This window comes from Oryzias latipes, chromosome 4, assembly GCF_053564925.1.
Source record: "Oryzias latipes strain Hd-rR chromosome 4, Olatipes_Hd-rR_3.1".
NCBI lineage: Eukaryota > Metazoa > Chordata > Actinopteri > Beloniformes > Adrianichthyidae > Oryzias > Oryzias latipes.
Window position 1 is genome coordinate 16,438,322 of NC_136240.1, and position 24,373 is coordinate 16,462,694.

Consider the following 24,373-nt stretch of genomic DNA (forward strand, 5'->3'; position numbering starts at 1 on the left):
ATCATACAGTTCCACTGACGTTGAACCTGAGGCACCCCAATAACCTGCTTAATGTCTGTGTTTTCAGGAAATTCAAAGTCTGCAGAGCAAAAAAACTGATGTGGGTGAGCTGGAGAAGGAGAAGGAGGAGGCCATACAGAGACTCCAGGTGAGTACATCCTCATACCCTGTTTCAATGCTCTGAAACCTTTTTTATAGACCCACTCCAATGAAAATTGTGTTTTTGGTGTTTTTAACATGTTCTTGTGGTATTTTTCTAATGATTAAGGACACATGTAAAGAAAATTAGTCTTAAAGCTGCATTTGGGAGTATTCCTTTATTTAAATCACGAATCATGAGCAGACAGAAAAATGGTGTTTGAAAAAACTTGTAGCCAAAGTGTTGTAGCTACAGTTGGCGAGCCACAACCTTCCTGCTGCGCTCCATCCTGATGCATCCACTTGTAGACAAATAGGTCCATGTGCATCTTTGTTTTCCTCATCTCAGCTGGAATCTTGCTCAAAACTGTACAGCTGGATAGCACCAATATTACTCGCCAGTTTGTTGCACCGGTAACGTGAGGTTGGGGGTGTGAGGGGCTGTAAGCAAGTGGGAAAGAGTGTAAACAGATGAACAATGGGATGTGGGGGCGGGTGGACAAATGGTCCTGCCCACAACTCAGAAGAATTCCCAAATAACTTCTACTGCTCTGCAAAAACTATGTTCTAGAAAATTACAGTTTTCTTTTTAATGGCATAGTCATAATTAACACTTTTAAAATGGATCAAAATATGATTGGAGTGGGATTTTAAGTCAAAAGAATGAAGCACAAGGTAATTCCTCTTGATTTGTTGTTTCTGATCAGATCTCTAGACCCACTACTGCAGGGTTGAATCAGGTTTAAACCAGTTCTGTGGAATAACCTTGTGCCGACAATCAGAAACAGTCTCTATTTTAAAACCTTCTCCTGAACCAAAACACACTATCATACATCGCAGGCTTTACCTTAACGATGTGGGTCACCTGATATCCAGTGAATCAATTCATCTCCATTAACTCTGTTGTCTTCAAACTGATCCATGTTTATACAAGGTGGAGAATAGATTTTAAAAAAAATATTTTTGAGGACTATAAAGACCAACTATGATCATGTTTTTGTTTTACAGATATAAAGCTTTAAAATTCAGACCAGCAGAATTATTGGCTAAAGAATAGAGCATGTCTGTTTATTTCTGGAGTGGAGCTGATGTGAGCCATGTTGGCTCTGGTTCCTCTGCTTTGACTAAAGTACATATTTAAGCTTTCAGCACATCTCATTTGAATAGGATGACATTTACCTTCAACAAACTTAATTGTGATTTTTCCTGGTGGAGAGCTTCACCTTCTTTAAGCCCCTCAGTGGGACCCATCTATCAAATGAGGTGAAGGATCACATGACTGCTGGGCTCAGAATTTAATTTGTGCTGTGAATTTTTAACTTGTCCCCCCAGGATTTTACATAGTTTTTTTGTTCTGTTGTGATGGTTTAGCAGAGAAGACAGCTGATGAATGGATTTCAGGTTTCTTTTTTATAAGCAAACACTAATTTCCTGTTTTTAATCTAAAGATCTTTATGAAAACAGTTTGTGGCATATTTTGATCCTTTTCATGAACTTATTTTCTGTTTTTTTTTAATCTAAAATCAGTCATCAAGAGGAAGCAATAATATAAAGCCCGAGAAAGAAAGAAAAACATTACAATAAATATGAATCAGACCGGGGAACGGATTCTTCAAGGAGAAAACAAATTATTCAAAACTTCAATGTCAATGGGAAAGATTGAATCTGATGCATATTGCATTGGCTGTATGAAGTCCTTTATCATTTTTACCAGCGTTGTCAGTTTTGAATTATGTTTAATATTCCTTGACCTTTGCGGTCCTTGTGCTCGTTCTACCAGCTGTTTGGTTGTTTATTTGGCACACAGAGGGATCTTTTAGAAAAGCTGTGAAATATATTACATTTCCAGCTTAACTTGTTTAAAACAAAGTGATTTTGATAGTCGTAAAGTTTCAAGTAAAACTTTTTCTGGTTCTAGTCCAAATCTGCATAGATTCTGCTTTTTAAATCTTTCTTTGAATCACTGGGAAGCTCTTTCATGGGAAAATGTTCTGAAAATGGTTTTACATCAAGTATTTTTGAAAAGAGAACAACAGAACAGTTGTGGAAAAAGCTAAATAACTTACTTGCATTTAAGATGTTTTGCGAATATAATCAGTAGGTGATTTGTAATGCTATTTTGGAAAGAAACAAATACACTAGTGATGATTATTGTATTATAAAAAAGATTTACAAGCAACTTTGAATGTGTCTGCAGGACCTGGAGAGGCGGAACGTTGAGCTGGAGAATCGTGTTCAGAGTGCTGAAAAAACGCTGGCTTCCAGCAGAGAGGAGCAGGAGCAGGCGGAGGTTGAAGTTCGGCGAGTCATAGAGGTTCTGGACATCAAAATCGGTGACCTGAAAGGCCTGAGACAGAGCTTGGCAAAACTGGTGGACTAGAGGTCACAGTCGGAGCAGGGGTGCTTCTCCACAGCTAGCCATTACCTTTTTTTCACATGGCCTTGATTTTTGTTGAATTGAGGCACGCAGAGCAAAAATCAAAGCAATACGGTAAAAATCCCTTGTGAGTTGAACCTCTTTTTGTCTGTGCAGGTAGCTGTCAGAAACTCTTAGAAGGTGCTTTATTCAGAGTGAATCATTACTTCTCTGTTTTGGCTTCTTCATTTAGGTTCTGATCTTCATGTTGTAGTTAAGCTGCTCATTATGGCTGTTTTCGTTATAATTAAAAGCAGCATTAGTCACAGATTAATTGCCAAATTCTATAATGACCTTTCATGTTTGTTGTTTGGAAAGTTTTAAGTCACTTATGGACACAAACACTAGCATAAAGGATGGAGTTGCATCAAGTTAATGATTTATTACAACTTAAGGTACAAAATGAGATTAATAGAAACAATGGCTCATTATCTACATTGCAGTTTCACCCACAAGTGTTTGTTGGAATCAAAGTTTTTCTTTGAAATGTGTTTTCTTTAATAATACAGTTTGTGTTGGTAAGATTTTAAAAAATCAAAGCAAACAGAAAACACCTGCTTTTTCACAAATGTAATCCAGCACTGTGGAGATGCACCCAGAGAGAGTGGTCAGAGCAAGAACCCACGTCGAGACCCCCTCAGCTCCAGTTCACAGCCAGCAGCAGGGACTTCTCACCAGCTAAGAACATCAGCACTCTCAGAGATTTGCTTAAACTCTGTCTTCTGGGGATCCCCAGCATAAAACTGTCTCCGTCCATGTTTTATTAGAACTCAACACTTATTCTATTATTCATGATCATTGATTTTGGCAACACACAGCTGCGATGGGAAGTGTGCGCCGACTGCCAGAGGAAGAGAAGAAGTCCTGCAAGGATGAAGCAACAGCTGGAAGACACTGATGTGCCTGAGAAGCTGCTGATGTTGAGTTGCACTTGATGATGTTTGTGCCAACTTTTCTTTGTGTGTGTGTTTGCATTTGTCTGCGCCCACAGAGATCCAACCAAACCTACCTTTTTCTGCTATTGTAGTGATGATGATCTCGATAACAACAAGTGCAGCCACAGCATAGATGAGAGCAGTGCATGAGCTCTGCAAAGCCCCCCCCCCCCATACCTGTCTAGAAATGTGAATCTCTGTCTAGGCTGCTGGAGTCAAACAGCACAACCACATTAGCTGTAGTAAATTGGTACTTAACTAACTTGTCTGTCAGTGGTAGATGTGAACTTCAGATGCACAAAATATATTGATCTTCGCTTCTCAGCCACTGATTAGCTATAGATTTCTCTGTGACCTTAACAAAGGTACAAACAAGATGCAGTTCTTTGCATCTGAAGATGCAGAAATCACATCAAGATGATCTGTTTTATATCATCTGCATCAGCAACCCCTCCCGTTATGACGACGACTCGCTTGTATTGCCTTGTTGCGTGTTTTTCTGATGGTATTCACATGATTTATGACTCGTAGTTTAAGGTTAGCTTGTTTTGAGATTAGAAAATAGTTTTAATGATCACAGTAACACTTTTAGGATGCATTTGATCACGAGTTGTGGGGATAAAGAAATCAGCTGCTGCAGCATCACTCAACTGGCAAACAATAGTTTTTCAGTAGTTTTAGTAGTTGGACTACTTGACAGCCTAAAGGGCTTGGTAAATGTTTTTCCTTCATTTTCTGTCAAGCATTAGAGTCTATCTGCTCCTCTGCATGATTGAAGCAAATGAACACAAATGCATTGGTGATCTTTGCAGAGGTGGTTTCAAGTAGTTTGGAGACTCCTGTTGTACGAAAGGTTAGATTTCTGTCTTTTAAGAATGGTTTTGCTCTGTTTCGGAACTTTAACTTTTAGTTAAATCTTTGGTCTGTTGCAAGCCGTCATAATTCCTCCTGATCTTTTTGACAGATGTTGAGGATATACCATATATATACCATATTTTTAAACTACATTTAGAATCCGTCTGTCATAGATTTGAATAGATCGTTACCTCTCACACAAATGATGTTGGTCTGAACACCGTTCTTCAGCCTGCGTTTTTCAACTTATTTGGTAACACAACAATTGAATTGAGCTTGCATTGCCAACTGTGACAGAATGCAGCACCAAAGATGCATTACCATCACACTGAGGAAACAGGAACCAGAACAACCCCACAGGGAAAGGACGACAATTCTCGGTTTCATTCCTTTTTTAAGTTGAACTAATTTTCAACTCAAATGTTTGACCTTTAACAACTCCAAATACCTCAGAGCGCTGCAGTTACTTTCATTTAAGTAAATGTACATTGAGGAAAAACTGAAAATTACAGACTTGGAGTAAATGTGCTTGAATGGAGTTTGAAAATGTGAGATGGTTCCCTTATATTTGTATTAAACTGGTTTACACATTAAAACTGCCATATCCAGTCACTGCTATGTTTGAGTGTTTCAGCTTTTAAAAAAGGAACCGACTTCAAGCTTTAAGATGGATTGTTATGTTAAATTATTAGCATATTTAATACAGGAACTACTAATTGACCAATTTCAAAACTCCAAATGTTCAAATTTCTCTTAAATATTTGCACACATTCAAATTCTCACAATTGTTAAACATGTTTCTAATTTCCATTTTGCTGTATTTACTGGATAACTTTTGAAATCATTGCATTTGCAATTGATCAACGGTCAATTCAAAGTTGCTTATACATTTTTTTATGTTTAAATGCGTTTAAAAATATATCAAATATTAAAATTAAAGTATGTGTAGTCTTACACTGAAGAGTAAAGTTTTAAAAGTAAGGACATTAAAGTTAATGATGCTTATGTCATGTGTCCATTTCACTCTACATTATGTATTTAAATATTATTGCTAATCTTACACATTTACGACACTCATTTACTGCCAAAACCTCATCCTCCAAGTATGTTTAGAGAAAATAATCCTCTTTGGCAACCTGTCTTTACTAATATTCTCAATTTACAAATGCATATAAAGGGTTAAACACTTCATAAACTGAAAGATTGTGTAGAAGGATTTATTTTTGTACATCTTTGGTCACATGGAAACAAAAGTTTTCAACAAGTTTTCTCATTCATTCATTTTCTATTCAGTTTAGTCCCTTTCGGGGTCACGGGGCTGCCGGAGCCTATCCCAGCCACTTTTGGGCGAAGGCAGGGGATGCCTTGACAGGTCGCCAGTCTGTCCCAGGGTGGAATGTCCACAATCACACACCCATTCACTCTCACACCTTTGGACAATTTAGAGTTGCCAATTAACCGATTAAACATGTTTTTGGATGGTGGGAGGAAGCCAGAGATCCCGGAGAAAACCCACACATGCACAGGGAGAACATGCCAACTCCACACAGAAAGGTCTTCCATTGATGTTTTGTTTTTCATGTCCCCCAGCCGGGACTTGAACCAGGGGCCTTCTTGCTGTGAAACAAGAGCGCTAACCACTGCGCCACCATGCAGCCCAGGTTTTCTAATCATTTTAAGAAACTTAATTTACCACCCATACACTTAGATTTATATCAAAAATGATCTGATCTTTCTTAGAATTTCTCAATAGAGCCATGAAAACGTTTGATTTGGAATGATCATCCAGCTCCCATTCGCCATTACGGAAATAATTGATTTGATATAACTTTCGATTTAAACAATAGTTGTCTCACTATGATCTTTTCATATAATTTTTGTGGAGCTAAAAGATTTGTCTTGTAAAATCACCAAAAAGCATGCAAGATTTAAGATAACCTGTAAAATATAGCAGGAAATCAAACCAGCTATATGTTCATTTAGGTTATGTAAACCACAAATCCTTCAGTGGAATCTGTCAAAAAAAGAGCAGAAATGTCAATTCTGGTTTACCTTCTCTTTATCCAATTTCCATTGTGATGAGGTCCATTAGTACAGTACACAAGCTCCAATATGATCAGATTTATGGGCCATTAAATATCACAAATATAATCTGCCATAGCTCTTTAAATGCTTTAGACTGAGGCAAGGCAGGACTACAAATTTGGACAGCTGTTACTTTTGCATAGGTTTTTGGGGGGGAATATTTAAAAAGGTTAAATAGTTTTACTATTAACAATACCTTCCCTTTGTGGAGCAATGGTATCTGAAGTTTTCTCTTTAAGCTGGCCCCACTGTCAGAAGCCCAGTTTTTTCCTCATTGATTTAATTAATTAAGCTGAACAATTGTAACGCAAGTAACACAGTTTAACATGATAGAATATTAGATACTTAGGGAATCTGAAAAACAAAAATAATATGTCACCAGCTGCAACTTTTTTTAAAGATAACCTCACTTTTTGCACTTGCAGCTTCCAATACCTTTCGTCTTTTCCACAGGCTAAATAAACAACACCTGGAATGGTTTTGTTAACATTTATTTTAACACCAAATGGCACAAAATGCCAATTCAACTGAAATGTTTACTTCAGCTTCTTCTTGGGGCGAAGGTTGTTGGTGTGGCCACACTTCGTCTTGCGGCAGTTGACGGCACGTGGGTGCAGACGGGCATAGCACCTGCAAAAATGACCAGGGATATTATAGGGTTCAGAAAAAATAAAGACAATCTATAGGAAAAGGTGGAGCTCACAGCTGCTCCTGCTAACACCACAAGTTGGGAAAATAAGGTCGAGAACTGCCCACAACTGTATGTGCCTTTAGGAATATGCATTTTTTACAAAAGCATTTCAGGTAAGGTAATCCTTTAAATTTCAACTTTACAGAATAACAAGTTTGTATACTTTTAACCAGGTTTCTCAACCTGGAAGCCATTTCAAAAAATAGCAACATGTAATCTTACTTGCGGCAGATCATCTTGTCGCAGTTGTATTTCTGAGCCAGCTGTCTGAGTGAAGGCTCAATGATACCACCACGCAGACGAAGAACCAGATGAAGGGTTGATTCTAGTAGGGAGACAACATATTGTTAACTGCAGGCTCAGAATACACAAGCACTTTTAACCTCGCCTTCTACAAAGGACCATTTGGCAGGTTGATTTCAATACCAGTATTGTGCAAAAAGAGCCAATACCTTTCTGGATGTTGTAGTCTGACAAGGTGCGTCCATCCTCGAGCTGCTTTCCAGCAAAAATCAGACGCTGCTGATCAGGGGGAATTCCTGCAGACAAGGTAAAAATAAGTCAACCAAACACGTAATGGCAGAACTATATCAATTAATATGACCTATATCAATTAATATATAAATATCTTCATATAGGACTTTGAAATATGTAACACAACAAAGCTATTTAATCGTAAAAACAAAAAACTTCACATCCCTGCTTTTAATTAGTTCATATGAACTCACCTTCCTTATCCTGGATCTTAGCCTTGACATTTTCGATAGTGTCTGAGGCCTCTACCTCGAGGGTGATGGTCTTCCCCGTCAATGTCTTCACAAAAATCTGCATGATTGCAGTCTGAATAAAAAAGAAGATAGTTATTTTACACTTCTGTACAAGTGCAGCTAGCTAAACTAGACCCGAGATTACGCCGCATCTCTGGCTGAGGTCCAACTAACGTTTTTAAACAAAAACAAGTAATCTTCAGAGTCTTTATTGATATTGTATTTGCTATGCATGTTTAAGAATTAATAAAGTCATTACTGTGTATTTAAATGAACGCCTGTAGATGTTCGTTTAGCTGTTAGCTTACTGGGCTAGTCAGGCCTCACCACATGCCTACAGTTAGCGATGGATTTAGTCAAGATCAGCGGAATTTTACGTATTAAAGCCATGTGAGCAAAATACAAATGTGAATCGTATGTTTATTTGACAACAATTGACTAGTATGGTCGAATTCAGTAGCTCATAAATGATTAAAATAGCATAACCGTAGAATGAACTCAACGTGTACTCACCCGGCCGCTAGCTAAGCCTCCACGAAAAGAGAGCGGAAACGTCGCTGAAAAGAGACTCGTGACTTCCGTTTTATTTTTTATAAAAAAGAATAATCAAATAAGAAATTTTTTTCTTAAATTTAGTTTTTAAATAAATCTTATTTACTTGACTTTTCAGTATTACTAATTGTAAAATAGCATGCTATAGTATTCATTTTTTGCACTGAAATACGTAAAATACTGTACAAAAATATGACATTGTTTGTTATAAAGGAATTTGTGGTAAAGAACAGACTTTGATTCAATTTAAAATTAGGAATAATATTGGTATAAAAAGTGGCCGATGGAATAGATACAAGATCATCCTGGAACAAGCTCTTATCTTTAGCTTCAAATGTTTAACAGAAAAAAAGCAGAAACTACCTAGAGGGAGATTGTGACACATCAGGAGGATTGAGTGTCAAAAAAGGAGTTGGGTTATTTAAATAATTCTTTAATCTAGATTACTTTAAGTGTATCGGTAAGTGTGCCAAGTTCAATAAAATGTAAGCTTCCTTCATCAGAGGAATAAAAAGTGACAGATTTTCATAGATAGTTGGTTTTATTTCTCCATAAAAAAATGTACAATATCTCATTAGTTGCATTGCAGATTTACATACTGTTCAGATGTGACGTATTGGGACTTTTAATAAAAGTGGAAGTTTTTGATTTAAAGTGCCCCAAAAGATTGTAGAGTATTAACAATACTATAAATCTTGGTTTCTCTCTCGTCCTGTTCAAAGGTTAAAATCTGTGAATTAGATGCTAAATGGATGCAATAACTGCTTACACGGACTGGAATTTGTTTTATATTTATAATATTTATTCATGCCAACTTTTCTTTTGACAATAAAATTGAAAGTTTTGTGACCAGCTCAACTGAAAATGCACCAAGCATCGGATTTGCTGAATTATATAACTTTGGATCACTTCCTTCTCAGCAAGAGGACAAGTCTAGTACATTCCAAGATCCGTTTGTTCATTTACGCTGTTTTAAAACTTTTGGGTTAAATCCACATTTTCTTCATCACACATTAGTCTGAATTTTTCAACATATTAAAATGATACAATCATTTGTCAGACTTGTCTAGGAAAAAACTCCCCAGATGTAATTAAATTAGATTATGTAAGAAAAGTAAAAAAAAAGTTTAATTTTTAACAAAAGCAATAAATTATGTTCTTCCCAGTAAAAGGGACATTTCTAGATAAAGAGAGGTGTTTTCTTGTAACTTTGATTCTCAGAAAGTCGGACTCATCAAAAATGTAACTTTTTAACCTGATCCAATATTAACTGACCTTTGAGGAAAAGAAAAATACTTTTGACACAAAACGATCACATTTTTCAGTCACCCCCCTCCCCCCCCCAGTTTATTTTTTGTTAAAAATTGATGATTATAAACCTAAAGCCTGAAGTTGCCAAAATACAAAAAAGGTGTCAAAAATTAAATAAAAATAAATAATAATTGTAATAATAATCCTTATAATGATCAAAAATAAAATATTATTATTGTTGTTATAATTATTATTACAATAATCATCATCATCAAGCATTTACTTTTAAAAAGCACTTCATAAAATTCTCAAGGACAATTTACAGGTAAAATACAGTAAAAAAACACAAAAAAAAACAAAGAAATGAAATTTAAAGTAAATGCGTCAAGTCTGTTCTTTAACATTTTCTTTAGATATAAGCAGCAAATGTGTATTTTTACCTAACAAAATGAACAACAAATAGTCTTAATTTCACAGATTAGTTTTTACATAACATAAACCTACAGGTTTATTCCCATATTAAGGGTCGAGAGTTGGATTCATATTCTGTACTTGTCATTCCTTCAACACTTACTATTAAGACAGCTATCATATTTTCTGACTGTGTCCCTTCTAAACATCCTACTTGCTCCCTGTTTACACTGTCAATGTTCACTATAAAGAGGGCAGCTGTGTTGCAGAAACATTTGAGTGAGGTGAACATGAAGTCACCTAAGTGTCAAGTGACATAAATACAGTCCGTTGTAGCACAAACAAAGCTCTCACCCTGTAGACCAAAAAAAAAGAGACAGAAAATCTACAGGCAGCATGTGCAGACTGACCTCCAATGAATACAAAGATAAGCTGCAAAAATTACAGTGATTGTTGGATGAAATAAAGGTCTATGCAAAGTCATTATTGTCTATAATAATTTTTATAACCTCTTTAACTTTTTGCAGCAGTGCAAAAATAACAGGTAGCTGTTTTGAAGAAATAAAATCTCGAAACTCCCTACATATAATCAAAGAATTAGGGCATCATTGGAAATTTAAGCTACAGTAAATACACAAATAAAAATAAAATGAAAGGATATAGATATATACAGATATATAAATGCAATGTAAAAATGCACACTAAAATCATTTTTTTCACTAAACACAAAAAGTTTTCTTTTCTTTTTTGGGGTCGATCTAATTAAATAAGTTCACATCATCTTTAGTTGAAAAATATCCAGCAATTTTAAAAAGAGGGTAATACAATCTCAGTTTAAACGACTTTTTTCAGTTCTTCTCTTTTAAAAAAGCCTGTTTCCAAGTCAAAGACAACATAACGGTCTCTAGAAAACGTAAAACCGAACTGAGGCACGAAGTATACAAAATGACAAATGAAACCCTCAAATTTGTGTCACGTGACCTCAAGATGCTCGTTCATTGGTGTTCATTTGATTGGCGTCACTAGGTGGGCGGGCACAATTACCACCGCGTGAAAGGGGCGTGGAAACCTTTCACGAGTTTAAAGAGACCAGCTTGCCATTCAGCGTTCAGGACTCAGTGTTGTTTTTTTTCTTTTTTTCATAAGAAACGTCCTCCTCGTGCAGACCCTCACGTAGCCTCCGTTCAGTCGGTGAGTTTAACCTCTTTCATTTATTATTTCAGCTTCCACCAACTTGGGTCAATGATTCACTCACTAAAATAAAGCCTGCGAATTTTTCAGCATGATGATCATGCTTTTATTACGGGTAGTTGAAAGACAGGACGAAAATAATCTATTCTTAATCAGTTCATAGAGGCTCACGATCGATATTCAAAGCCAGGTAGTTTAAGTTGCTTTTAGGTTAATCTCTTTATATCGATATAGTTTCTTAAAACTACGTTTGAACTGCCTGTGTATCCATATTACCCATGATTCCCCTCACTGTTGTTATTTTTTTTTCTTTCAAATAAATCTAGTGAAATAACAATAGATTTTCTTAAAAGAAATGTACCAATACTTTATTCTATAGTGTAAGATGTTGTTTCAAACACATTTATACTGTCTCTATAACCATAAGGTAAAGCTGAAAAGTCTGAGTGTCTATTTTATCTTCTATAGTTAATAATTTTGAATGTTGTGCTGCCTGTTATATCATTTCACGTGTTGTCTTATGTTCTTAACTTTTTGTTTATGTGATTAAGACACAATAAATAATCTGAGACCTAAAGTTTTTCTGGTTCATCCTACTGTTGCCCTCACACACAGGAACAACAATGAGCTCCATCAAGTCCTTCATTGTGGAGCTGGAAGGTCCACCTGATGCTGCCTTTACCTGTGGGGAGGTGGTTTCTGGACATGTGGTTTTGGAGCTCCGCAGAGAGACCAACATTTTCTCTATGAAGGTGCAAGGGAGAGGGGTGGCGACCGTGCACTGGCTGGAGAACCGTGGCATGAACGCTGTCTATAGTGACTACACCTCCAAACTCACCTACTTCAGGAAAAGACAATATTTAATTCGAGGTTAGTATTGAAAGTTAAAAGATAGATCATCTGTATGTTTAAAATTGATCTTTTAAATTTAAAAATAAAGAGGAAAATGTCCTTTTAAACGTATTTATTTCCTGCTCTGTTGAGGGTTGTTTTCATTTTAAATCCAGCCTGAAGCTTTGGTACATAGTGACTGTTTGGATTTATTGCAATGAAACATTTGCCCTTCTGCTCTGAGAAACAAAGTGGAAAGCTGCTGATCTACTCTGTCAGGTGTTACTCACTGAACCTTGTTGTAGCCATCTACAAAATGAAACCAGTCAAGCCAAACAAGTTGCAAGGAAACCAGTAAGGGTGTCCAGATATGTCTGCCAGATAATGAGATCTTTGACATTAAACACAAGTCCATTAGTGCAGAGTCTAGTTTACTAAGTGCTGCAGGGTGAAATTCCCCCAATGTGAATGGTAGCTGACAGCTTAAAACCAAAGAGGTAAATAAACCGCGGGCAGTGGTTAATATTTTATTATATGTTAACTACTTGGCTGTTTTTGTTCTAAAACGAAAAGTGACAGGCTACAAATACATGTATTCATTGCACAACTCTTCTCTTATTTCATTTTAACAGTTACTACATGTTTTAACATAAACTCTTAATATTGCAAACGTGAACTACAAAAAGGAGAAAAAGCATAAAACCAAAAGTCATGTTTATCGATATATTATGCTTGACCAACAAATGCGAGGCTTTGTTTTTTACAAAATTAAGTAAAGCTGCCTTAAAATTTACTGCTGACAAAACAAAATATACAGTCAGGACCATAAATATTTGCACAGAGACACATTCTTTCTAATTTATTTTCTGTACATTACCACAGTGAATTTTAAATAAAACAACTCAGATGCCATTGAAGTGCAAACTTTCAGCTTTTATTCCATGGGTTGAACAACAAGATTGCATAAAAATGTGATAAACTAAAGCATTTTTTTAACACAATCCCTTCATTTCATGGGCTCGTAAGTAAGTGGACAAATGAAATGACTGAAAACAAAATGGTCATTACTGATATTTGGTTGAAAAGCCTTTGTTGGTAATGACAGCCTGAAGTCTTGAACTTATGGACATCACCAGATGCTGGGTTTTCTCCTTCTGGATGCTCTGCCAGGCCTTTACTGCAGCGGCTTTCACTTGCTGTTTGTTTGTGGGCCTTTCTGTCTGAAGTTTAGTCTCCAACAAGTGAAATGCTGCTCAATTGGGTTAAGATCAGCTGACTGACTTGACCATTCAAGAATATTCCACTTCTTTGCTTGAATGAACTCCTGAGTTGCTTTGGCTGTATGTTTTGGGTCGTTGTCCATCTGTATTATGAAACGCCGCCCAATCAGTTTGGCTGCATTCACCTGGATCTGCACAGACAGTATGTCTCTGAACACCTCTGTATTCATTGGGCTGCTTCTGTCCTGTGTCACGTCATCAATAAACACTAGTGTCCCAGTGCCACTAGCAGCCATGCACGCCCAGACCATCACACTGCCTCCACAGTGTTTTACTGATGATGTAGTGTGCTTTGGATCATGAGCTTCTCCGGGCCTTCTCCATACTTTTCTCTTGCAATCATTCTAGTAGAGAACATGCTGGCTTTTTTAGATGCTTTTTAGCAAAGTCCATGTAGCCTTCCAGTCTTCTTTTTATGGTAGACTTGGATATTGATACGCCTACCTCCCGGAGAGTGTTGTTCACTTGGTTGGCTGTTGTGAACGGGTTCCTCTTCAATATGGAAATGATTCTGCCATCATCCACCACTGTTGTCTTCCGTGGACGTCCAGGTGTTTTTGCGTTGCTGAGTTCACCAGTTCTTTCTTTCTTTCTTTCTTTCTCAGGATGTACCACACTGTTGATTTTGCCACCCCTAATACTGTAGCAATTTCTCGCATGTTTTTTTTCTGTTTTCTCATTTTAATGATGGCTCCTTTCACCTGCATGGAGAGCTCCTTTGACCACATGTTGTCTGTTCACAGCAAAATCTTCAAAATGCGAGCACGAGTCCTCTAATCAACTCCAGGCCTTTTATCTGCTTCACTCATAATGACATAACAAGGGAATTGCCCACACCTGCTCATGCAATAGCATGGAAGTCAATTGTCCAATTACTTACGAGCCCATGAAATGAAGTGATTGTGTTTAAAAAATGCTTTAGTCTTTCACATTTTTATGCAATCTTTTTGTTCAACCCATGGAATAAAAGCTGAAAGTTTGCACTTCAATGGCATCTGAGTTGTTTTATTTAAAATTCACTGTGGTAATGTACAGAAACTAAATTAGAAAGAATGTGTCTCTGTCCAAATATTTATGGTCCTGACTGTATATACTTTATAACACGTCATATAAAGTTCATATTAACAAAGTATTAACAGGGATGCAGCGGTAGGAGTTTGGAATGTGTCAAAAGGCTCCTGTGAACAAGTTTAATTCCCTAAAGGAAAAATGTAGTTTATTTCTGTATGACTAAACTTAATACAAATGTGTTTTTTCTTTTTTTTAACTAAATTTAATTCAGTTTTGTCTTTCCCCAAGTTAAAATATTCTGGCTCAAAGTGTTTCATATCTGGCAACCATTACCAAGAAAACACTTTTCTTTTTTAAATAAACCTTCATATTTTTCCTCAGTCAAAGCTTACATAAATATACTGGTATAGTTAAAGGGAAAATACATCACCCCGAGATGGACCATTTTGGGTGGAGATGACAAGTTTCAAGCATTTAAAGGTCCCTCTTCCCCCTGGTCTTTCCTCTGGGGTCTAAAGATTCTAAAATCAGGAGTTATGATATATTTTCTCTCATCAACTAAAGCAACTTTAAGTCAAACTAAGCTTCTTTCCCAGGGTTTGTTTCAAGGTGATGCAAACGTATGGCTCATTAGCAGTAAAGGTGGAATGATGAACAACCTGTGGTAAGTGGAAACAGACGTCAAACTAAAAAAGAAGGACAAATAAGTGGCTGTGGTGTAATTTTTTTTCAAGAACCATTACTCAAACACCAAGATTTCTTTATAAATTCCGATTTCTCAAGGTAAAATAATGATACAGGCAGCTGTGGGACAGAAGTAGGGCTGCTGACCTCTGATTGGAAATTGGAGGTTCAGTTCCCATGTTCCCACATGTGTCACAGTGCATTTGGCCAATACATAGAACTCTACATCGTTCCTGGTGATCTGGTTAGCACCATCACTGTGGGAATGTGTGTGCATACACGAATGGCTCAATGGGACTTCTAACTGGAAAACGCTATGGGCCTTCACCAAGAAAAATCACTACAAAATCCCATTAAACATGACACATTTAAATTTAAACAGTTTTTAATTGACAGTTTCAGACAACAGTTTGTTTAAAGTTGAGGTTGTCTTCGATGTTTTAATATAAACCCATTAAACTTGTAAATGTCTAAATAAAGATCTTATATCCTCATCCAATCTATTTAAATTTGTAACCACATTTTGGACTTCTTTTTAAATAAATATCATTCCTTTGGGCTGCATCACTGTTAAATGAAGTTTAACCCACCGTTGCCATTATCAAAAGGAGTCGTCTGGGCACTGAGCGTAATTATCTGTCATGTTATGTGCAAAGAAAGGCTCTTATCAGTGTTTTTCCAGAGTGCTCTACTACAGCTGAGCTGCCTCGAAGTTTGTCCAGCAGGTGTCGTGTTGGTCTTTTTGCTCTTTTTTTCCTCCACATTTCAAAGCACACCTTCCTGAATGATAGGGAAGCAAAACACTGGCAAGTTCACTACAACTGTCCCACAGATCTGGCAAAATGTTTGATATATCAGTTGGTTAGTAGTTTAAAAACAAATCGTCAAACAAATAATGCTCCAATGCTACTACAACACTTCTGCGAAAGTTGATCTTTCTATTGCCTGTGGGTAGCAAAAGCTGAGGGCAACTGTTAAAAAAATGCAACTATGCCTAAGTAACTAGCTAAACTATGTTTTGGATGTGAGATTACTTAAAGATCTTCTGTTATTCATCAACACCCAACTGCAAAGGCTTCCTGAAAGCCCTGCAGCTGTTTGCAACAGTTGTGCAGGTTGACCAGTTGGTGTCACTGCAGAGCTAAGCCATCCTCTCAGGGAACAAAGGAGTAAACAACTTTGTTTTCCAGAGCAGACTTGATTTGTCCCATGGCTTTTTGCATTAAACAGAGCATGTATAGCAGTAAAATAAAGCATTCCCAACTCAGTTCACTAAATGGAACAGTTTTAAAGCACAATACCCCAATCCCCCCCCCCCCCCCCCCCCCCCAATAAAAGGGTTTCTGGAGATGTTTATGTGCATAAACACGCTTAAAGTGATTCATGCAGACGACTAAGATGTTACCATATATTTTTTGTACAGTAACTTTTAGTTTTGTTGTGATGTACTTTTAGTGTTAAAGTCTTCAGTGCAGTGCATGTGTTTTTAAAGAGATTTGGTGTACTTTTGTGCTTATTAGTTGTTTTAGTTTGCTTTTTTTCATGTATAGTCAAGGTTGTGGGGTTATGCTTTTTGGTTTGGACTGAAACCTTTTATAGAGTTCTGCCACACTGTTGCATGTCCTGTAATACTGTTTTCTTCCAAGAACCTGTAACCCATCAATCATCACCGGGCCCTGTTTTCTTCCTGTGCTGCTTCCACACCCCAGTCTGCGTGTTTGTTATGACGCCTTCAAGTGTTGTCTGGTAATTGGACTACTGACAGTTAAGATGCGCGAAGTTTATAAATCTCGACGATGTTGCTGTGGAAGTGTGAACAACGCATGAAAAGTAAAATTTTTCATGTTTATTTTATTTTCATATTGGTTTTATTTTTATTTATTTATTTATTTTAAGCGGACACGATGCGACACATGATGCGTTTTTTCTGTTTGAAGCTCATCTACTTCTATAAGGAGGACAAAATAAGCTAAGACAATTCAAAAAACATTTTGGCACGTTTTTATGGTTGTTTTCATCTTTTACGTGATTGATATTGATCCCAAAGAGACACTGTCTAGTAACTTTGATGAGGAATTTGTAAGTTTAGCTGCAAAATGTCAGTGCTACAGAGGAGTTCCTGAACGCAGCATTGCTCTCCTGAGGCCTTGCATAATAAATTCTGAAGCCACGCCCACTTGTCAGCAGTCTAAAAGGGCTGTTGTCTCACAACGCTCGGTAGTTGACTTGTTGCGAGTAACTTGAACGCGCCGGAGGACTTAAGATTCCTGCACAGCGCTGTGTGGAACAACAACCACCAAAGGAAAAACCCTTTTTACGGCTTAGAAAACCGAACGCAATCCAAGGAAAATGATTTTCGGCAAGTTGAAAAAGTTTGACATCGTCTTTGACTCCTCGGAGGTGGACTGTCCTGTGTTCAGCAGCGGGGATGTGGTGTCGGGTCGCGTGCTGCTGGAGCTGTTCGGGGAGACGCGGGTGGACTCCTTAAAGCTTCACGCTGAGGGGTTCGCCAAAGTGCACTGGACCGAGTCCCGGTCGGCCGGCTCCAGCACCGCGTACACCCAGAACTTCAGCGACGAAGTGGAGTACCTGAACCGCAGGGAGGTCCTCCTGCAGGCAGGTCAGTCAGCTGTTGATCGGCTGCAGTCAGAAGCTTAGAGAACTCCCTCCTTTAACAACCACATCATGAGCCCTGAAAAACAGCACAACACAGGAATTGTTGGGCATTTTCAAACACACTATATTGTATTAAGTTAAACTGTTTCAGTTGATGAAAAGGATCCTACTTTTAAGCCTATAAAGTCAGCTGTTGTTTGCTCTAAAGGGCTCCAATTATTGTTTTTCACCAGTTAGATCAGATTTAAAATGATTCTGAATTATTTATTTCTGTTGTGGCAAATCGAAAAGAGATGAGCCTAACATCCAGGAAATGTTCCTGCATCTGTATTCTAAAACTTTACATAGATTCATCCCAGCTTTCCTCCTGACAGTTTCTTTGTTGTTTTTCTCATCTCCAGTGTGGGAAAGCCTTGAGTGTCTGCCCTCATTCATTGAACACAAAGTTGTTTTGGTTTTAAGAGTAGAAGGGAAACTCGCCACCAGACAGGGCATGCCAATTTTATTTTATGTTGCTTTATTTGAGATTTTTCTCTATTTGACTTACTTAAAAACCAGTTTAAATCTGCGACACTGAAGCCCTTTTAACCCTGGTTTCTGCAGCGTGCACACCCATTTTCAATCAAAATCCCTTTCCTTGACAGCCTAATCGCAAAACGTAGCTTCCAAAACAGCTAAACGTGTTGCTGGACTTGATCAGCTAGAGCAGGGTTCACCAACCTTTTTGAGACCGAGGGCTATTTTGTGGGCACCAAGTGGTATGAAGGGCGCCACTAAAAACCTCCTAGCCCCCCCCCCCCCCCCCCCCCCAAAAAAAAACACAATTTGAGGACTTCCTTTTGTGTGCCCTATTTTTATTTGCTCATTTTACACACAAAAACATGCATGAATTTTCTAGTCTCGTATTACAGGGGGGGGGTCAAACTCAGTTGCAGAGGGAGCCTAATTTCAAAATAGACTTTAGGTTGCAGCCGAACAAGATAAATATTTATTGAACACACTAAAGCTAAACTTTTAAACCTTTAAAACTTTAACTTAATTTTAACTTTTTAAACATAAATGTAAATAAAAACAGACAGGAATATTAATCCTCACATTAATGAATTACTCAACCACCTCAACCTATTCTCAAAATCTTTACATTACATGAATCATAAGAATGTCCAGAAATTGTGTAATTTATTTGATCTATTTAAACTTTTGTAATAGACCCTTACTTTTAGTGATTATTTTTTAAGTTATATTTGTTTACATATTTGGGTTTTCTTTGTCTACCTTTATCTCAGAATTGATATTGTTGTCATTGACAGACATGCCGTGGTTGTTTGTTGAATATTTGCTTCAATAAAAAAAAAAAGATTTTTTTTTTGGGTGCATTCCCTGAGGGCGCCATAAGGGGTGCTCGCGGGCGCACTGGCGCCCGCGGGCACAGGGTTGGTGACCCCTGAGCTAGAGTATTTGGTGGTGGTGGTGGGTACTCTTTTGCAGCTTAAGCAGGCTGTATACCATAGCTTGAGGAAAACAAACTCTCTGTCAGCACAATGGAGAGGGAACCGCCTCTCTGAGCAAAAACAGAAACCATGTGACTGCAGAGAAAGACAGAGATTTCCCTTTCGAGTCTGACAAAGCTTCATCCATTCAGCAGGGTTTGTGAAGTCTTTTAAAGTGATCAGTAACTACATTTACTTTATTACACATCCTTTAGCAGAATTGACCACTGATTGGTTGTCTACAAAATCTGGACACATACAATGGTTATTTAGGAACAGATTTGCCCTTTAACCCCAGAAACCTAATAAGGCTAACTGAGCCAAAGACAATAAATGGCTTACGTTTTTGTTCTTCTTCTACTCTTTCCCCTTCAGATAATGGTGAAACGACCACCCTTCCTGCTGGCAGACACGAGTTCCCTTTCAGCTTCCAGCTTCCAGAAGATACATTGGTCACCTCCTTTGAGGGGAAGCATGGCAGCATCCGTTACTGGGTCAAAGTGAAGCTGCACCGGCCGTGGGCCCCTGTTAGGAAAATCAAGAGAGAGTTTACCGTCATCGAGCCCATTGACATTAACACACCAACCTTTCTGGTAAGTAGGACCTTTTAGTACTGTACACACATGTTTGTGTATTGGCACTTTTTGTAATTTCCTTTTGGGATGTTTTTAGGCACCACAAGCTGGAACTAAGGATAAGATGGCACGGGCATGGTACCGTAATTTTGGACAGGTGTCTGTAACAGCAAAGATTGACCGTAAAGGCTACACACCAGGTAAGGACCCTATAAACACCATCTTTAGAAATGTCCATATAAGGTTTTTGCACCTCTTGAAGGTCTTTCTTTTTTTTCTTTCTGCAGGTGAAGTGATCCCAGTGTTTGCAGAGTTTGACAACTCCACCTCCAGATCCATTGTTCCAAAAGCCTTCATCACTCAGACACAAACGTTCATCGCCCGTGGAACCATGAAGCAGAAGCACTCGGTGGTAGCCACCCTCTGCGGCGACATTGTTAGCGCCAGATGTCGCGAAACCTGGCACGGTCGCGCGATCAAGATCCCACCTGTGGGTCCGTCCATTTTACAATGCCGCATCATTAAAGTGGAGTACATGCTGAAGGTGAGTTTATCCTTTGTTTTTCCTTTCTTTTGTTGCCGTCTGCATCCTTAGTTACTCATAGGTCTTTTCGTTTCCTCCCAAAAGGTTTGTGTTGATGTTCCTGGGACATCTAAGCTGTGTTTGGAGCTGCCACTGGTCATAGGGACCATCCCCCTCCATCCCTTCGGCAGCAGGACGTCCAGCATCAGCAGCCACTACAGTCTCAACCTAGACTGGATTCACATGGCTATCCCTGAGCAGCCAGAGCGTAAGTTTAGTAATTACCAAATGTCTGCAAAAAAACGTATTTACTATCACAAAAGACGAACATTGGAAGAAGAACAGGCTCGATCTGTATTTTGGTTTGCAAGACACCAGAAGTTATTTGTTTTAAAGAGTTTTTAAGCTACAGTGGTGATTCTGTGTGAATCAGTTATTGAGTCGGAACAGCGAGCTCATCCTCCCCGTCTTTCTGCAGCTCCTCCAGATTACAGCTCTGTGGTGACGGAGGAAGAGGCCGAGCAGCAGAATAATGCAGTGTCCTCACAGCCAGCTGAGGATCTGAGCGGGATCCTGGAGCGACCCCTCATGGCTTTCGTCCAAGAGTTTCGCTTCAGACCGCCGCCTGTGTACAGCGAGGTAAGTCGCTGGAAAGAGCACTTTTTAGTTTGCACAGCTGGATGTTAAAAACCTGACATGAAGAACCAGAAAAGCAATAATCTGCTGACCTAGTCTAAATCCACCTTTTCCTGTCCACAGATTGACCCCAACCCCCAGCCCATCAACATGCGACCTCGCTGCATGACATGTTGAACCACGAGTGCTGCTTGAGCAATAAGCAGCTTTTTTATTTCAAGTCCATGAAGAGATTTGTATCCTCCTGGATTACTTCTCTCTGGTAAAGAGCACCTGTCCCACCGTGGGTTGTGGCGGTGGACTGAGGCGGCGCAGAGCGGTCAGGAGGCGAAGCTCACAGAGACTGAATGAGCACAGACGAGCTGGCGCTTAGCAGCCAGCGCAGTAAAGCCGACGTTTTCCCCGGTTCTGCTGAGAGTGAAGCTACTTCTTTGCATCGGTTCCTGAACTCCCCAAATGATTTATGGCCCCCAAACGACAGGAGCACCAAAATTCAACAATTTCCTTTGTATGAAGAGACTTTGACACTTAAGGAATTTTTGATATTTTTTTTGGGGGGGGGGGTAAGATCACTTGATATTTCTCAGGCAGAGAGTTGCACTTCTATCTGGTACTGAAATGTCTGCAAAGAAGGGCTCTTGATAAGGCGACATGTTCAGAAACGCATGTTCATCTTTGAGTGGTGAAACGAAAAGTGCCATTACTGTATCATCTGTTTCTAACTTGCCTTCGCTTCACTTCAGGATGGTTATTAACCTCTACATTGTTATGCATTCTGTGCCTCAGCAGCAATGTCGCATGTGTTGACTTCCATTGTGACTTGGGCACCCACTGTTTGAAGGTGTGATGATTCGAAAAGTCAGGAATAGCAGAAGGATGTGTTTTTATGCATGCGAAAATGGTAAGAGTGCCTTAGTTAGCTGCAGTTTAAAATTGCACAGGCGTAAAGATGACTCTCAGAACTGGATAGAGATGATTAATTATTGAAAGAACAAAAACGGTCACGATGTAAGTGTTTGAACTCCAAGAGTAGGCTTGTGTAAAGGCGAGGCCCGAAGCACTGATAGCTGTGGTAAATGATTTCCACAAAGTGATGAAACCGATTAAAGCAGTTTGCTTAAAGGCTGCACAAAGCCTGCAGATGAGCTCTTCTGGCTGCTGAACCAAGGGAGAACTCTGAAAACCTTTGAGCCATGTGGACCGAAGCTCTCAAAGGGAGCCAGACGAGGTCCAGCCTTAAGGTGCAAATGCCACTGTTTTCAAAGGACAAAGAAAATTCCAAAAAGCTAACTCGAGGATTGTACGCTCCTCAATTCCAAAAAAAGAAAAACTGTTGGGTCTGACGATCCAGAATTCAGGAGCAGCTCTGGAACTTCAGTGATCCACGCTGAAGATACGAGTTTCTTTGTTTTTTTACAAATGTATTTTCTTTATTGGGATTCAATTTTTGTAAAGATCTTTTTAATAAATAAAATAATAAAGAAAAAGTCAGTGCATTCAATGATTCTTTGACCATTTGAAGTTGTAGAGTTTTAGGCAAATGATAGAGGATCTGTGTTCACCATGTTTACGATTTTTGCAAACTGGTGCATCGAGTTCAAAATGAAAGGGCCAACTATATAAAAACAAGTGTAATGGATAAAAATGATAATTAGCTTCCAGTGGTGCCACTCCTTTTAAAACTGAAATTTAGATTTCCTCAGGTAGATTAATATTTTACAAGGGTTCCAGTTATTTTTGGCCATAAACAAACACTGAAAAAAAAATAGGGTTAACACAGCAAATAGATGGCCAAAGCAAGTTAGAACTGCTTTTGTCAAAGGTTTATTCATAACAACGTAATCGGGCCAATGTCTGCTTGACGGTGTTTAATATTTTTCTGCCTCTACCCTCTCCCTAGTACTTCTGTGTAGGGAAAACAGCAATGTTTTACTGACCTAGTATCGTTTTTTCAAGTGTTAAAACGGATATTAACCCTTTTTTGACTCCCTTTGCTCTGCTTGTTTATAGAAATCAACAAAAAAAAAAGATAAAAGCAGCTTAGACAGATCCCGTTTTACCTGGTTACCTGACTTGGATGAATAAATGCAAGTCGAGCCCTCAAGAAGGCCAGCTCCAGCTCAGAAAATTCATGAATTAGTCATTTCATGAATCATGAATATGGGAATATTGTCCAGCTCCATGAGTAATTCAAGCTAATTTGGGGGAGAATTATGTACTGACACAAAGAGTAATAAAAGCACCAGATGTTTTGGTTTAAGACTCTTTGCACAATCACCACCAATTAAGTAAGCAACAAAAATACGACTCTCTTCCTCTAAAGTTGGCAGGTTGCTGAAAAATAAGTTATTTTTTAAAGAGGGTATGAGGAAAACATTGCGGGAAAAGGCTCAAAGGTCCTTTATCCCTTGTGCTATCCTATGGGGTCAAGATGACCATTGACGTGTTTTGTTAAAATAAAATAAAATATGTCCAACACAAGAGGCCCCTCCGCTCTCATCTGTTTGCCCAGCTGTTGGAGAGGACAAGTTAAAAGAAAAAGAAAAAAATAATGTCACATCTATTGAATGCAATTTAAACAAAGTTTTAGATATTTTAGAACCACTATGTATTAAACTGTGTACATGTTTTATAACAAAAAAAGTTTTTTAAGTTTTTAAGTCTGACATTTTCTCATTCAGCTGTAACAATGGTGGTTTTTGGATGTCAGTGTAGCCTCACAAAGCTACAATTGTTTAGTTTGGACCGCAGGGGAAAAGTTTTTACAATCAAAAATGTTGAACTATTCCCATTTTTGATTGTTAACTGGCAGCCGACAAAAAGATTGACTCAGTCAGATGTAAGAAATGCACTTTCTTACATCCCACGTGTTCCTGTAGTCCTTGTGACTTTGTGATTCTAGAGAAAGAGGTGTTGTTGTGTAATCCTGTAAACTACAAGTCTGAACACAAACGGTGAAGTCAGTTACTGAAAAGAACATGATGGGATGGAGTTGTGGTTTATGGATTGTAATATATATCAACATATTATTTTTGTTTTTAACACAAACAGACAAAAGAAAAACGTGAAAAATACATGATAGTCTTGTACTGTCATTTCTTTTCACCATAACCTCTATGAAAAACAATTAAATGGCCATTTTATGTTTTTGTTCTTTCAAAGGTCCCTATGTTGTAGCTTGCTCCAAGGTTTGACTTTAACAAATAAAAAATGTATCTCATGTGAATGATCAAACAGTGGACAGGAAGCCAAAGTCCAAAGTACTGCTCCTGATGAACAATGAAGTAGAGCCAAAAAAGTTGGACCAAAAAAAAATTTGCTTAACATTTTACTGAGTACTTTCCCTTGAAATGATAAACTGTTGTTTAAAAAGAGTAAAACCAATGGAGATGTTGCTGTTGGTTGCTCTCATGAACCAGATTGTTCCTGAAATTG

The 24,373-nt window shown here is 38.2% G+C and overlaps 3 protein-coding genes across 6 annotated transcripts in view; 2 read left to right on the top strand and 1 right to left on the bottom strand.

The window, feature by feature from the left end:
* Positions 1 to 4,956, top strand: part of LOC101164469 (homer scaffold protein 3) — a 53,083-nt gene extending 48,127 nt beyond the window's left edge. For both annotated transcript variants that reach the window (XM_011474031.4, XM_078945872.1), the window contains 2 exons: positions 68 to 148; positions 2,336 to 4,956. In XM_011474031.4, coding sequence (XP_011472333.1) covers positions 68 to 148; positions 2,336 to 2,518 — 264 coding nt within the window. In that variant the 3' untranslated portion in view covers positions 2,519 to 4,956. The remainder of the gene's footprint in view (positions 1 to 67; positions 149 to 2,335) is intronic.
* Positions 4,957 to 5,545: 589 nt separating this feature from the next.
* uba52 (ubiquitin A-52 residue ribosomal protein fusion product 1) lies at positions 5,546 to 8,528 on the bottom strand. 2 transcript variants are annotated; one of them, XM_004067926.5, is made up of 6 exons: positions 8,401 to 8,528; positions 7,849 to 7,960; positions 7,573 to 7,659; positions 7,343 to 7,445; positions 6,970 to 7,059; positions 5,546 to 6,358 (listed from the first exon to the last, which is right to left on the bottom strand). In XM_004067926.5, exons 2-6 carry the CDS (start codon positions 7,949 to 7,951, stop codon positions 6,349 to 6,351), a joined length of 393 nt encoding a protein of 130 aa, XP_004067974.3. In that variant the 5' UTR covers positions 7,952 to 7,960; positions 8,401 to 8,528; the 3' UTR covers positions 5,546 to 6,348. The 2 variants fall into 2 exon arrangements, with proteins under 2 accessions (XP_004067974.3, XP_078802000.1); XM_078945874.1 differs by lacking the exon at positions 5,546 to 6,358 and having other exon boundaries at positions 6,905 to 7,059.
* A 2,629-nt stretch (positions 8,529 to 11,157) lies between these two features.
* On the top strand, positions 11,158 to 22,425 carry arrdc2 (arrestin domain containing 2). 2 transcript variants are annotated; one of them, XM_011474033.4, is made up of 8 exons: positions 11,158 to 11,292; positions 11,908 to 12,162; positions 19,580 to 19,797; positions 19,877 to 19,979; positions 20,067 to 20,323; positions 20,408 to 20,570; positions 20,781 to 20,941; positions 21,062 to 22,425. In XM_011474033.4, exons 2-8 carry the CDS (start codon positions 11,916 to 11,918, stop codon positions 21,113 to 21,115), a joined length of 1,203 nt encoding a protein of 400 aa, XP_011472335.1. In that variant the 5' UTR covers positions 11,158 to 11,292; positions 11,908 to 11,915; the 3' UTR covers positions 21,116 to 22,425. The 2 variants fall into 2 exon arrangements, with proteins under 2 accessions (XP_011472335.1, XP_004067973.1); XM_004067925.5 differs by lacking the exons at positions 11,158 to 11,292; positions 11,908 to 12,162 and adding an exon at positions 15,300 to 17,718.
* Positions 22,426 to 24,373: the final 1,948 nt, after the last annotated feature.